The sequence below is a fragment of the Pogona vitticeps genome, chromosome 8 (genome assembly GCF_051106095.1).
Source record: "Pogona vitticeps strain Pit_001003342236 chromosome 8, PviZW2.1, whole genome shotgun sequence".
In the NCBI taxonomy this organism is placed as follows: domain Eukaryota; kingdom Metazoa; phylum Chordata; class Lepidosauria; order Squamata; family Agamidae; genus Pogona; species Pogona vitticeps.
In genome coordinates, this window is record NC_135790.1 from 13,038,663 (window position 1) to 13,054,505 (window position 15,843).

Genomic DNA, 15,843 nt, shown 5'->3' on the forward strand with positions numbered 1-15,843 from the left:
TGTATTGTATTCTATGTTTTTATGTAATTTGCCACGGTTCCTGTGTTAAAGCAATACACTGAATTTGTTTTTTTAAGTTTTTATTTTCTGGTATTATGGAACAAATTGGTCATCCTGACCCAGTGCTTTTTTGATTTCAGGAACTCAAACCCTTCTCTTATGAAGAACGCATCACATTTCTATTATTAGCAGTAGGACTAGAAAGTAGGCAGTGGTGGGATTCAAATAAATTAACAACAGGTTCTATGTCCTAATGACCATTTTAACTATACCAAAAGATATACTGAAAGGTAATTTAATAATTGACACATTAAATATTGCAATAAGAACAGTAAAAGGAGTACAGACAACTAGATTATCTTTAAAGGAAGATTTTTAATATTAAATACCTGACAGACAAGTTATTGAAGATATTTCCATATTGCTGTTTGATAAGTCACTGGAAAATCCACTGTCCTCAGTTATATAATGGGTTTTCAAGGCTGTGATTGGGTTCTTTTGTAAGTGTGGGCGAGCCTGGGGTTTCGGCGGGAAGAATTGATGGAGATGACGCTGAAGGTACAAAAAACGGTTCTTTATTGCGGTTAACATCAACTATTCCTAGACCAAACGGGTCCAACAGTTCAACATCAGACAACACATGATAACACTTTCCTTTAACAACTTTCTCATCTTTAGCATCTTTTAAGGTTTCTTCACTCCAGGGATATAGGTTACCGCTGGGTTCAGTATGGGTGCGTTCAACACTGCGCAGGTTGTCCTGCAGCAAGGGTGTTTCACTTGCTGCCCCTCCAACCGCCGGAGATAGGGGCTGAAACCACAAGGGGTCCCTCTCATCTCCAAATCCTTGAAAGGTTGTACTGTCCCCGAACTCCATCTCCCTCCTACTTCACACTTATCTTTCTTTGTCGCTTCTGGAGGGTCAGGCAATAATCCTCCTCCCCGCATAAGGTTAGGAAAATCTCTTACTAACTTCACTATTCGATCTCTTTCTTCTCCTGTTTCCACCGTTTGCACTGCTTCATCCTTCAGTTCTAACTGCCTCCACCCACTTCTTTCCTCCTCTTTTATCTCACACCTCCACGTTGTTAGCTTCTCCTTTTCCTTCTTCTGTCTACCCTCTGCCAAGAACACCTCTATGGCTTTGTTACTCCCTCCTTCTGTGTCATCTATCTTTATCAACTCTCCCACGACGCAACCTTCATTCACTTCAATCTGTTCTTTCGCGGAGGATGGCACACTTCCTTTCTCCTGCTTACAAAGGCATATTTTTAAATGCAATACAAGTGTTTTAAATATAAAATAATAAGCCACTTGAACCACCTAGATACATAGATATAACAGACCTTATAGCCAATTAGCAAGTGAAGATGAGAATCGCTATTGCCTTCTTTCTCCCCCCTCCTTCCATCCTCTCTTTTAAGAGATGTGACACCATCTGCCCCCATCTTAACAGTTGGTGCATGTTTTCCTTGTCTCTGCCTGCACATTTTTGCTGCAGCTATCAATGCATATAATCATGGTCTCTTCAGCAGGGTTTCTTGTCAGCTTTTGTATTTATATTCTCTTCCTTCCCCCCCCCCAATAAGGAATATAAAATGGGCCAAGTGCAGGAAGTCAGTTGCCCAATAAAGAAATTAGCAATGATAGCTAAAAGGAGCAGATTTTATATTTATATCTCATTTATATCCTGCTTTTCTCAATTCAGGGACCAAACATACGTAACCCAATGTTGCTTCCAACTTACAATGACTATAATCAGGTTTCTGAAGTATGTAAAAATTTAAAAGTAAAGCTTACCTCCATGAATTTCCATAGGCAAGTATATTTGTACCCCAATGTCCAGAGTATTAGTCCAACACACTATCCGCTGCATAATACTGACTCTCTTCCTAAAGATGGCTACTAGGAAGATACTTCCTCATAGACCTCAAATGTGCAAGTTCATTGAAAATTGAGCTGAGTCTAACCAAGGTGCCTTATATAACAAGAGGAAATCTCAAAACTGGTAAGGGATTCACTAAGAAATGGTAAAGGAAAATGTTGGGTTACCTCTGGTGTTGCCACAATGGCAGAAAGCAATTTGCTTCATGGAATTGTTCTGTATACCCCAGTAGCCATAAAACCTTAAAGAGTGGTAAGAATCCAGTATTTGCTTATTTACTGAGTGCTATGGCTGAAGGTTCTGTAATATCCTATTGTCTTTACTATTAAAGACAATAGTGGTCAGAAGACCAGAGTGGTCGGAAGACCAGATGGGCGGGGTATAAATTAAATAAATAAATAAATAAATAAATAAATAAATAAATAAATAAATAAATAAATAAATAAATAAATAAATAAATAAATAAATAAATAAAAAATTAATCCACAGGTAATTATTGTTGTACTATTAAATTAGTGTCACAGTAATTACTTGAATCTTAATGGCACATAATACCATAGTGTGGCACACCCATTTATTATTTAAATAGGTTTTTGCACTTTGTTTTGTATGACTAACCCCGAAGACTAATATGCAACTATATTATATTTATATACTTTATATAATATAAATAGGCATGTTTTTAAAAAATTGATCATGATGTAATGCTTAATCATTTTACCCAACAATTTTATCAGTTTGGCTTTGTTGGGATATACATTTGAGCCTGACAGTGGACTCACAGTTACTTTTTTGATCAATTGAGGTTTAAATACCAGGCAACTTCTGAAAAATGCACAAAACCAATACAGCAAACCATTAATTAAACCATATATGTCAGCCCAGCACAATTACTGCATATATTATGTGCCATTTCACAAAAATCAAACAAACTTTTTCATAATATTATGGCACTAATTGGAAGCTTTAGTTAACAGACAGATCTCGCAAATGATCTTTCAGTATTGCTACCTCACACAATGTCCGTAAAACAGTTTGAAAGCTACAGCCTTAGCTTCCAAAATATTTGAGCATTTAAATAAAATGCAGAGCAACTCATGATCACACTTCTCCTTCCACATACCATCATCATTCTCAGTGTGTGCCGCTCCACAGTGCTCCTCTCCCTCAAATGTGCCAGTGTGGTGGTGCTTTGGTGGTGGTGGTGGTGGTCGTGTTTCTCGGTAGCCGTCCTCCTCCGCTGGTGGTGCTTGTGCACAGACCAAGCTGCGCAATGGGGCTCACTCACACTCGCACTCACTCTCGCACACTTTGCTCGCGAGGCACGGGAGAGGGTGGGGGGAGGGAGCAGTGCTGGGATTCAGCAGGACAACAAATGGTTCTGCAGAACTCATAGTACATTAGGTACCGGTTCTGTGGAACCGGTGTGAACCGTCTGAATCCCACCACTGAAAGTAGGCCAGCACATCTGAAGATACCAGGTTCTGAAAGGCTGTTGTGTATTGATATTGATGTTAGTGTTTCTTTAGCTAATTTTAAAAGTTTCCCTTTCCATCTGCAGCAAACTTCGACATCAGGCACAGAGTGAAAGATTTGGATACAAAGAGGTAAAAGCATAAAAAGTTGGCTTTTAATTTCCCCCCCTGAAGTACCATAAAAGGGATTGTTTAGAATTAGATCACAAAAGCATGGGAAGGGTCTGAAATACTTCCCTATGTGTCTAGATGTTGATCATGTTTGCCGCTGACAGTAAACCATAGTTTATTACACAAGAGTTCTGTCTCTCTGAAATGGTTGTATAAATAGTGCAGAGGTATATAGTCAGTCATGGGGGTACATACACTGTGTATTATCTTCAAATGTTTATGGCCTGCAGCTTCAATCAGATGTACGTGCAGGAACAACCTATTAACAATTAACTTCAAGAAAACCAAAATAATGCTTTTCTCTAGGCATAGTAAAGTTGAAGAATGGGTTATTGAGGGGCAGTGTATAGATCAAGTCAAAATATTTAAATACTTGGGAATTGTCTTCTCACGTACCCTCTCCTGGTCTCACCATAGACAAGCAAAGTTCTTAGACGATACCACTATGTCCAGGCTGGGCAGTTCATCCCTGCTGCTCTACAGATAGTTAAGTATAAAATTCTTGCACAACTCCTGTATGGTATTGTGATTTGGATAAATGGTTTCAACCCCCCAATTGAAAGTGTTCTATCAAACTCTCTGCGACTCCTATTCACTATGCCAAGATCTGTCTCTTCAGCTGTCTTAGAGGCTGGCCTTCAATCAGTGGATGTTAAGCTTGGCTGTATGCATTCTGATTCTGGTTGAATGTGGTATATGCTCCCACAACCAGTGGGTATTTACATTATTTACAAAAAGATGTCTTTGCCAGTTCATGGCATAAGGGATTTACTGACAAATTACATCTTTTAGGCTTCTCTGTGGACTTCTTTCTGAGTCAGTCTTATGACAGAATCAAGTCAATGCTTGTATAATGCATTAAAGACATAGATCTCCAGTATTCACTAGCATGTGCAGACAGGACCTGCTCACCAATGTACTTTGGTTTAAATTTTAACTTTCCCAACTTAGCAAATTATCTATATCAAATCACAGTACCAAGTTATCATTTTGTCTTGTCAAGTGCTGGGTTTAATTGCTTTCCCTCAGCCTTGTTAAAAGGGCACTTTAATAACATTCCTTATGGAGAAAGGATATGCCCCTGTAGGGAAGAAACAGCTGAGTCGTTGACACACACCATTCTAGAATGTAGCTTATATAATTTTGAACGTATCCATTACATCTACCCAATAATGTGCAAATGTACTAGTATACCTCCCACAGACTACCTGAAGTTTCTGCTGTCTGGAGAGAACCAGTTTTTATTTATTTATTTATTTATTTATTTATTTATTTATTTATTTATTTATTTATTTATTTATTTATTTATTTATTTATTTATTTATTTATTTATTTATTTATTTATACCCCGCCCATCTGGTATATTCTACCACTCTGGGCGGCTTACAGAATATCAAAAACAATTAAAAAACATAAAAACATTAGCATACAGCAATAACAAATAGTGCAGGAATAAATAAATAATAAATAGCAAAGCAAAGAAATCAGTAGTTGACAGGAGGGAAGGCCTGGATGTACATCCATGTTTTTAGCTGGCATTTGAAAGTACCCAGCATTGGAGCCTCGCAAATTTCTGGAGGAAGGTTGTTCCAAAGGCGAGGAGCTACTGCCGAGAAGGCCTGGCTTCGTGTCTTTTCCCTCTGGGCCTCCCTCGGCGTCAGGCTCCTCAACCTCACCTCCTGACTCATGCGGGTGATCCAAGTAGATCTTGGTGAATTTAAGAATTCGTAAAATGTTGTATTAAGACAACCACATGACTGTTATACTGTTGATATGTTCTAACAACTTATTCTGTATATCTTATATAATGTTTTTATTTTTGAATTTTCAGGTCTATGGCTGTGTATTAATAAAACTCAAACTCAATCATTTGTAGCCAGAATAGACAATGTGAGTGATTATGGGAGTTGGGTGTGTGTGTCATAGTCCCTCACCCCAAATTACAAGGGTCCCTGCAACTTGAAAGTACTTAATGGTCCACCACAAACTAGCCAGCAGCTGTCCAGGAGTCAAGTTCCCAACCTGTGCTTACATAGTGTACCAACCAGTTCATCACTTATTACAATATGTCTTAGTCAAAGTATCAGGTTACAGAAATGTTCCTGAAAGCTAGAAGATCAAACAACACAATCAGAGAGTCAAACCTGTGTGTAGATTGAGGAAAGGAAATTTGGTTGGAGTACAGCTCCCAGGATCCTCAATTTCAGAGATTCTGATACTTGTAACAAAAAAAACACCTTCTCCAAACTGTGGCTATGAACTACTGGGGAAGAGGAAAGAAATATGAAAAAAGGAACTTTGCTAATTGGGAAAACTCAAATTGTTTGAGTTCAGTCAATTCAATTCGGTAACCTTTATTGGCAAAGGAAAATTAAAACATACACTTGGGAAATTAATAGTAAATAGAGATACACATAATAGTTACACAGCTAAAAAATACAGCAAGAAACACAATAGGGGATACTTTGGGGTAGTCTGGTTAATTTTTAGAGACCTGGGAGGAGAGAACCTTTGCAAGAAACTCGGCTACTAAGGCTGTTATTTTTTGTGAATAGTCATAAAGGAGGAAACCTGTGAGAAAATGAGGAGGGCCAGAAAATGTTGAAATAATTGAACCTAAGAGACAAGCACACATATCTTTCCCTCCTTTGGTTATGGATATTCTTATTTCCAGTCCTTGGTGAACCCCTCTATCAGGAGGACCTTTATATTAGCCCGGCTGAACATTTTCCCTTCCGAGGTGCTTAAAGGACGATATGCCCGGGTACCTTTTGAACAAAGAATCTGCAATTTCTGTGGTTTAGAACCAGACTCAGTCACACACATTCTCTGTTACTGCCCTGAGTTTAAAGATATGAGTTCAGTCTCTCTAGCTCTGTTATGTGCTTTTTTTAAATAAACCAAAATGTTCAGTGTTCAACAGCTGCCACTATCTGTCTGCGCAATGGCCAGCGGGATTAAACTACATGCCCTGATTGTTCAGTATCAGTACCCTGATCCTAATCTGCCTCCTTCTGTTTCCTTTATTCCTCCCAGGTAGTTTTGAAAGGTGATGCTAGAAAACTAAATGTACATGGGGTGAGTAATGAATCCACTCTGGTGGATAGGAAAAAGCCTAGCTTTTACACAGACTTAGCAAACAGGCCTTCCTTGTGTTTTCTCTATAGATAAGAAACGGAGGGGAGAATAAGACAAACATCACTTGTTCAAACACATCCAAGTGAATTTAAAAAAATAGTACAAGCAATACAATGGCTGAAATCCTGTTGCTTAAATTAAGTTACAACTACAGCAAGCGTATTTGAATCAATGGAACTTACAGAGAAATTTACTCACTAAATTCCCACTGATTAAATGGGCCTTTTCTAGTTGTGACTCTACCCTGCTAAACAACAGGACTTAAGCCAGTAAATATCTGCTCCTCTTTGACATCCAGAAAGTCACAGGTTCATGTCTCTGGCTTTTCTGCTTAAATGAATCAGATGGCATATTATTAGACCCATTTAAACCTGAGACACTGGAGAGATGCTGCAGGTCAGAGCAGAAAATACTAAGCTGGATAGACTTGATAGGCAACTGTCTATGATTACTTCAGAAATCTACACAGTCTATATTGTCAATATAATAGTGTTCTGAACAAGACTGTGGTTCAGATCATTTTTCAGAAAGACTGACATTGTAAATATCAGAAGGGAGATGGCAGCTGCCTCCAAGCTTGCAGTCTGGAAAAAAAAACAGATACAAAAGAAAAGGGCATTGGGAAAGAGGAGGAAAATAGCAATTGGAAAGAGGAGGAAAATAGCAATGTAGCAACTTTATTACAAAGTTTTGCTCATGAGGTCCTAAAAGCATGATAAAAAAATGGTGCCTGCCTGCTATTTCATTGCTCAATGGTGATGGCCTCAACAGTCGAGGTATTTATAAGCCTAAAATAATTGAAGAACAACTAAGTAGCATGCCATTCTTTCCATGTAACTGAGATCTGTGCCATTCCTCAGTGAGTCTTTAAGGTCAAGGAAACCTTTATTAAAGCAGGTATCTCATAAATCCAGGAGTTACTTTTTATTTCTGTCTATGTGTTTGTGTGTGCTTTAATTTCATCAGCCAGACCATTCACAAAATGACAATCTGGCCCTCAAAAATCATTCATTAATACCATAACAAAAGCAAAGCCCTAACTGCCAACACTGCCATCCAAGAACATTTTGCAGAATGACCTTTGGAGTCCATCTTGAGCCCCGTTCCATGTGAATTGAGGCAAATGACTTGGCAGACACAGACTAAGTGGTGCCCTCGATTCCTGAGAATCAGTTCTCTTTCAAACCTTTTCCCATCTAATCCACTGACTTGCACAGAACATCCGTCTTTTTGCTCGTGGGTGGTCATGCATGATACAGTTCTGTAATGTATGCTTGTTCTCTCCCCTCCTCTTTCCTTGCAGCAGACCTGTGCCGTCTGCCTGGAAGACTTTAAAGTGAAAGATGACCTGGGACTGTTATCATGCCAACATGCCTTCCACAGAAAGTGAGTAGCTGCCAAAGACAGCCCAAAAAGCCTGCTTTGTGCCTTTCACCTTGGACAAAAGCCTGATATCCAGTCAGAACCCCCTGAGCCTTTAGTTAAGAAGAAGAAATGGGCAACTCAACTAATGAAAACCAAAAAAGCAACTCAAAAAAAATTCCAAGGAACTCATGATTTGTAATGATCTACTAGGTGATGAGATAATAATGGGGGCCAAGAGCATTGAGAGGGAAACAGACCTCTGCCAGAATCAAACTGGAAAATAATTTAGAGGGCTACGTCACAACTAGGAGTTGTGACAGGGAGTCTGAGCTTGGAGAGATCAAGCCAAGAGATGGAACAGTGAACATATCCAAATGTAGACTTAGTCCTGTTTTGGGGAATGGACTTGAAATGTAGGACTATTTTGGATGAATCCCAAGAGCAAAAAAGGAAGGGACAAAGCAGTCTCAGAAGAGAGATTCAAATAGTGCAGGGAAGGTAGGAGAAACCTTTTCTAATTGATGCCACAGCTTTCTTACCCCTCCTCCCCCCCGTGCTCTCAGTGTGGTAGAACAACTTCTAGCAAGAAAAGCTACGTCAGTGGTAGCTGACATTTGGAGAAGAGCCATGCAAATCATCCTAGCCTACTTGCTTCTCCACTTCAGCTTTGGCTTTGAAAGCAAACCTTAAAAGCATTCTCAAACCAAATTATTTATGGGAGGTGGAAAGCTACTGGGTTTGAGTTGTGCAATTGCCGGATGGAAGTAGTGGGTGTGCTAGGAATTGGTTGCTCTGTCTTGCATATCTTGCAGGAAAATTAAAGTCACATTGGTAATTTCTGTATCAGTGGTTGACAACTGTGACTGTATTGTTAGGCTTTTAATACTAATAGCTCTGCCTACTGTGAAATTAAAATAAAAAAATTGTTTACAGAGAGCTCATTGGGAAATCTATAGGTGCCATCTTCTCAGACGACTGTGGACACACAAATGTAACATGTCAACGGCCCCACACACATGGGTGGCCATATGCTTGATCTGGTCTTTTCTACCGAGTGTAGCAAGCGTGGTCTGATGGTGACTGACCTTGTGTCAGTCCCCTTGTCATGGTCAGACCATTACCTGATAAAATGTAACCTCGCAATGGCGCTTCCCCCCCGCAGGGAGCAGGGACCTATTTTAATGGTTCGCCCTCGAAGGTTACTGGATCCCATGAGATTCCAGGATACCATGAGAGGGATTCCAGCGGCACTGTCTGGCGCTCCTGTCAAAGCTCTGGTCGATGGTTGGTTCTCCGCCGCCACTAGGGCTGTTGACACGATCGCACCCAAACGCCCTCTCCAGAGTAGAGCTCGGCCAGGACCCTGGTATAGCCAGGATCTACGAGCAATGAAGCGAATAAGGAGATGGCTAGAGTGCACTTGGAGGAAGGAACCGACGGCTTACAATAAGATTGCTGTCAGGATCGCAACTAACCATTACCTTGATAAGGTAAAGGCTGCTAGAAGAGCTTACGTCGCTGACCGGATAAGCAAAGCTTCCAACCGGCAGGCGGAACTTTTCCGTATAGTTCGCGATCTATCTGGAATTGGCCAGGGTGAAGGGCCTCCCACTAGCATCTCACCTGACCAATTTGCAGCGTTTTTTAAATCCAAAGTGGAGGCCATCCGCCGTGACCTTTCTCCTTTTTTAAATACAATGGATCGAGCAGAGATGTCCAGCGCTCCGTCCTGCCCAGTAATTCTCGATTCTTTTCAGCCTGTAACATCAGAGCTGGTAGACAAGGTGCTTGATCGCTGTCGGGCCACCACCTCTTCTCTCGACCCTTGCCCGGCCTGGCTAATCAAAGCAGCCAGGCCGGTAACAACTGAATGGGCCACTGCAATAATTAATGGGTCTCTCCAGGAGGGCAAGGTACCCCTTGCCCTCAAGGAGACACTCATTAGGCCCATCAGGAAGAAACCAAATCTGGCGGCGGATGAAATTGGCAATTATAGGCCCGTCGCCAGTGTGTCCTTCCTCAGCAAAGTGGTTGAGAGGGTGGTGGCAGACCAGCTTCAGGCGCTCTTAGACGAAACCAATGCTCTAGACCCATTTCAGTCGGGCTTCAGGCCACGCTATGGTACAGAGACGGCACTGGTCGCACTGCTGGATGACCTGTTGAGGGAGGCTGATGGGGGCAATGTGTCCTTGTTGGTCCTCCTCGACATCTCAGCTGCCTTTGATACCGTTGACCACGGTATCCTCCTGGGGAGGCTCTCCGAGCTGGGAGTCGGCAGCCTGGCACTTGCCTGGCTCCGCTCCTTCCTGGAGGACCGCCCCCAGAGAGTGCAGATTGGGGAGAATGTCTCGGCCCCGTGGAATCTCAATTGTGGGGTTCCACAGGGGTCGATCATCTCCCCAATGCTGTTTAACATCTTCATGAGGCCGCTGGGTGGGGTCATCAGAGGGTGTGGGGCATCGTGTCACCAGTACGCTGATGACACACAGCTCTACATCTCTTTTACTCCAACTTCAGTGGATGCCATCCAGTCCCTTCAGCGCTGCCTGGACACCGTACTGGAATGGATGCAGTCAAATGGATTGAGGCTGAACCCGGACAAGACGGAGGTCTTGAGGGTGGGTGGCCCTCCCGTCAGCGGCATAGGTGACTCCCTTTCTTTTGGAGGGACGACCCTTGCCACAAAGAGTGAGGTCCGCAGCTTGGGGATACATCTGGACCCGGCACTAACCATGGAAACCCAGGTGGCGTCCGTGGTCCATTCTGCCTATTTTCATCTATGGCGGATTGCCCAGCTGCGGCCATATCTTGATCGGGGGGCCCTCACTACTCTAGTCCACGCGCTCGTAATCTCGAGACTAGACCATTGTAACGCACTCTACGTGGGGCTGCCTTTGAGGCTCTTGCGGAAACTCCAGATGGTCCAGAATGCAGCAGCCAGGCTTATTAGTGGGGTGAGAAAATATCAGCACATCTCCCCCACTCTGGCTGTGCTGCACTGGTTACCTATTCGTTTCCGCATTGACTTCAAAGTATTAATGATTACATATAAAGCCCTAAACGGTTTGGGACCTCAATATTTGGCAGATCGCCTCCTCCCACCCAGATCTACCCGAGTTACCCGACATAGCCAGCAGGGACGGCTGAGGGGACTGATGCCGAGGGAGGCCCGGAAGGAGAAAACAAGAAACCGGGCCTTCTCGGCAGTTGCCCCTCGGCTGTGGAACACACTTCCCACTGAAATTCGGCTGGCACCCTCGCCGGGTGTGTTCAAAAACCAACTAAAAACATGGTTATTCAGACAGGCCTTCCCCCCAGTCACCTAAGTTCCTTCCCCCTTTTTTCTGGTTCTTAATGTTGCCATCTTGGATAATATTAATTATAATAATTGCATTATGTTAGTTATTCTTCTATATTGTTTTAATGTGTTTTAATTTTTGTAAGCCGCCCCGAGTAGACCTTGTCTAGAGGGGCGGGGTAGAAATTGAATAAATAAATAAATAAATAAAATAAATATTGTTTTTAAATTCAGTAAATTATTTCTTTTTTCTTTGTTTGATGTACAAAGCCATGATGTTAAAATGAACATCCCATTGACAAATTTTGTCCGTTGCTACAAAAGATAGAAAGGAAGGAAAAATATATATATAATAGGAAAAAGGGACACAGAAAGCAATATCCCTCCCCCCTGTCCTTTAAAACCATTTTAAGGTTGTTGCAGATGTGAAATTGCAACCTTAATAAATAGCCATCAAATGAGATGGTGAATTGGAGTGGTTAGTTTGGCCCACACCCACAAGCTGATTTCAGAAGCAAATGGCTACAAATAAGTTACTTCTATTTTTTCCTCCAAGAACTAAAAATATTGTCATTACATTACAAGTACAGGACTGTACCTTAACAAAAGATAATTTTACTCCATTTTCAGTATAATAGTAATATTTTATAGAGCAAAATAGCTGTGCGATCTGTCCACAGAAACAAAATTCTTTGGATAATACCTTTTTTAAAACCACTACAAAGTTACAAATAAGGCAAGCTTTTGGTAAAATTATATTGTGAAGAATTGTGGAGAACTTGAAGGCTTATGATATTTGTAACATTTAATGATCCAGACCTATATTTTGTAATATTTTATTTACTTATTTAATTACATAGATGTAAGCTCACTAAATAGCAGGAAAGCAATAGCATAAGGCTGAAATTAAAGATAGCCATGAACCACCAAAGCAGTGTTTCATGCCAGTTCGTTTTGGCCAAACAGCTTTGGCAGTTGCCAGACTCACCTCTGCCCACTCAGAGGCAATGCCTGGAGTAGGCGGGGCAGGGAAACACTGAACATTTATTTAGCCAAAAATCAAACTGGCACAAATCACTGCTTTAGCAGTTCATGCCCATCTCTAGTCCAAATCCCAGCTCATGCTGCTGCTGCATGCTCTGTTATGGCAACTAATAAAGTGGCAAGGCAGGTTGAAAAAAATGCATATTGTACTTTATGATCATCTCTTGTAGCGTTCAGATTTGGGGATTCTTCCCTGAAACTATCTTCATTACTTCTGAAAAGTAGGGAAATTTTTGTTGTGCATGCGAAGGAATGCACATGCACATATGCACTTCTGCACACCCACCTGCCCCCAACTGTACGTGGACAATCACACACACACACACACGCACACGCACACATGCACACACCTCACATGCATGCCCCCCAGATTAATAAAAAGGCAAGGTGGGCCAGATGTGGCCCACGGGCCATAGTTTGGAGACCCCTGTTTGAAAGCAACATCAATTTTTTATCACTGAATGTATATCAGTAATTAATTATTATTTAATAGAAATTTTCCACAATTGTGCACAGAGTCACAACTTCCGAATTCTAGCTCACATTTCTCATATTATGAAAAATATCCCCATGCTTGATATTGTTGTTGTTTTGTACCTTTAAATCAGAACCAACCTATAGCAACCTTAAGAGGACTTTTAAGATAAGTGAGATATTTAAAGAGCAGTTCTACCAGTTCCACACTCCCAGTGAGTTGCTATGCCTGAATAGGGATCTGAAGCCAGGCCTCCCAAGTCCTAGACCTTTACTCTACCCAATACAATACACTACATATCATCCCCATTCTAGTCCCATATTAGCTAGCCATAATCAGAAACAATCATTCAAAGTACTTCTTATTAACCCTTGTTCTTTTTATGGATTTGAGAGGAAGGTGTTTGTGGGTCAGTAGTTCCTCCTCATGCTTTTGGAACACTTCCTCCTCATGTTGTGGAGAGTGAGGCACAACTTGTGCATTTTTATCCTGGTTGTTGTCCAAGTTGAAGAAATATTCTTTGAGTCATAGCCTGCAGAAAAAAAGCCTCCAGGTCACCACCGTGCTGTATCATCTGTGTGGTTTGGTAAGACAAAAAGACAGGCCCTGTGAGAAGCCTCAGTGTGTGGCTGGACAGGTTTATGATGTTATTGTGTAAGTCCATAGTGTTCTTGTTGTGGGCTAAAGGACCTGTAGTAGATTAGTCACTTTTCTTTCTTTTTCTTTATAGATGTCATAGATGTATTTTCTTGCGGTGGAAAATACTGTGCCTGGTTCAAGGTCTGCAATATCCTTCTGGATTTTCCTTTGCTTAGTGTAAAGGATACTGATCAGGTGGTTTAATTTTTTTTTGAGAGAGAGTTGCATATCCTTTCACCATAGTCAATGGTGTATGTGGTACTTTTGTGTACTCTTAGTGCAGCTGGTGTCAGAGCTCTGGGAGTTTGGCCAGCAGATTCAGTTGCTATGCCCTCAGGCTAACATTCCATTGGCCTTATGAATGAATGTTTCTGTGGCATTTTCTGGAAAGTAACACATGGGGGATGGGGAAGAAGCAGGGACTTGGGCAAACCTGCATTAGGAGTAATACCCCATGTCGCTTCCACTGCCTACTTTCCTCTGGTTCCTATTTTATTCTGATTAAAGTGGAATCAGATCAGATCTCAGAGATGTCACTTGTTCTGGCTACTTTTCCTGCAGGACCTTTAGGTTGTCTAGGAGATTCTAAGAGCTTTAGTTCAAACAAAACAAAACCTTTCCCAAAACTCAGCATGTGCTTAGGTTTGGTTGTACGGTTGATTATAAGAACTTGATGGAGCTCAGGCTTCTTGTAAAAAACCAAATAGCTCTTCTCTCTCTCATTTTCTGCTGCAGGTGCCTTGTGAAATGGCTGGAAGTCCGCTGTGTCTGTCCCATGTGTAACAAGCCAATTGCAGGCCCCAGAGAGTCTCATCAAAGCATAGGTATCCTTCTGGATGAGCTGGTGTGACATTCACCCTAAAGCAGAACCTCCACTGATACAGACTGAAATGAACCCTGGAGATTCAGTATTGTGTGTTCCAGCCAGAGATGTTTCACAGCATGTTCTGTCTTCTTTATCAAAAAGCTGTTACCTAGTGCTAAGATGGAAGACAAGCTGGCCTTGCTCCACATCTCCAGTCTGGGAGCAATTTCCTGGAGAAGATTGATCATATCAGCACCAGAATTTGCACATTTCAGCTGAGGGCTTCTGAGGAACAGAGAATTGAACCTTCGCAGATGACTCTGTGGACAGTCTAAGTCCCCAGTACCATATTTTGACAACTGGATGTAGTGATGCCAAACATAAAATCAAGGTCTTCCCTTCCTCTGGGAGCTGCTGGCCAGCATTTGGATTTCACTCCTTACCCAGTATTTCCTAGTTTTATTTTTACAGTTCTAAATAATCCTTTATGTTTACAGGCATCTGGTCTTTCCCATTTGGTTTCTCTATGCCTTATATAAAGGGGGAGAGAAACCAAATGGGAAATATATATGTGTGTGTGTGTTCTGGCTCTTTTATATATAAAACGTGGGGTGGCACACGTTGCTTGTCCCAGCTTCCGCCAACCTAGCGGTTCGAAAGCATGCAAAATGCGAGTAGATAAATCAGTACCACTATGGTGAGAAGATAACGGTGTTCCATGTCTAGTCGCGCTAGCCACGTGACCATGGAAGATGGTCTTCAGACAAAACACTAGCTCTATGGGTTGGAAACGGAGATGAGCACCACCCCCTAGAGTCGGACATGATTGGACAAATTGCCTATGAGCAACTGGCAGGGAAGGAGGTAGCGTGGAAAGATTGATGTGCTCCTTCACTTGTTATTTGGAAAGATGTGTGGTTTGCATTTTCCTAAGTGGTCTTTGGACTTTCTCCTCCCACTCCCCCATTTTATTCTTGTACAGGAAAATAAATTCACTTTCTCTGAAAACTGGCTTTATTTTACTGACTCCTGGTATCTTATATTCTAAGGTAAAACATCCCATAACAGCAATTCCTGGTGGGAGGGTGTCACATACAGCACTGATGGTACCTGTCTGTCATGGGTTTGGAGGGAAAGTTCCATCCTATGGGGAGTGGAAGGTGGGACATCAGGGGGGAGGAGCTGTACTGTATATATATTTGGAGCTGGTGTGGAGAAGAGGAGTTGGAGTCTGTGTGTCAGACTGGGTACAACTGTTTGTCAGTTAGTACATACCTGATAGGTTCAGGTTTCTATCTAGGTAGCCAGAACTGATAGGTTCAGGGTCTGTGCGTTACCTTAAAGTGTTCAGGGGGGAACCAATCTGTTGTATGTATATGATTGGGACTATGCCACGTTCCTGTATCCTATTTACCTGATCCTTTTATTTACCCTGTTTGTTATTTCAATAAACCTTGTTCTTTTGTTTATTAAAATCCATTCCTGGTCTGTGTGACTTCTTATAGGGAATGGTTGGTGGCAGCATAACTAAAGGGTGGTATACTCCAG

General features: G+C 41.7%; 1 protein-coding gene and 1 long non-coding RNA gene across 5 annotated transcripts in view; one reads left to right on the top strand and one right to left on the bottom strand.

Annotated features, from left to right (window-relative positions):
- The window catches only part of RNF122 (ring finger protein 122), a 97,115-nt gene extending 81,341 nt beyond the window's left edge, over positions 1 to 15,774 (top strand). For 2 of the 4 annotated variants that reach the window (XM_020812327.3, XM_078379750.1), the window contains exons 3-6: positions 3,447 to 3,492; positions 6,568 to 6,609; positions 7,973 to 8,055; positions 14,226 to 15,774. In XM_020812327.3, coding sequence (XP_020667986.3) covers positions 3,447 to 3,492; positions 6,568 to 6,609; positions 7,973 to 8,055; positions 14,226 to 14,340 — 286 coding nt within the window. In that variant the 3' untranslated portion in view covers positions 14,341 to 15,774. Of the gene's footprint in view, positions 1 to 3,446; positions 3,493 to 3,948; positions 6,461 to 6,567; positions 6,610 to 7,972; positions 8,056 to 14,225 lie in introns of those variants that run through there. The other 2 variants (XM_020812328.3, XM_078379749.1) reach the window with 2 other exon arrangements.
- The window catches only part of LOC140701917 (uncharacterized), a 41,000-nt gene that overhangs the window by 9,096 nt on the left and 16,061 nt on the right, over positions 1 to 15,843 (bottom strand). The window contains exon 3 of the long non-coding RNA XR_012080936.2: positions 390 to 552. This is a non-coding gene — a long non-coding RNA (uncharacterized LOC140701917). The remainder of the gene's footprint in view (positions 1 to 389; positions 553 to 15,843) is intronic.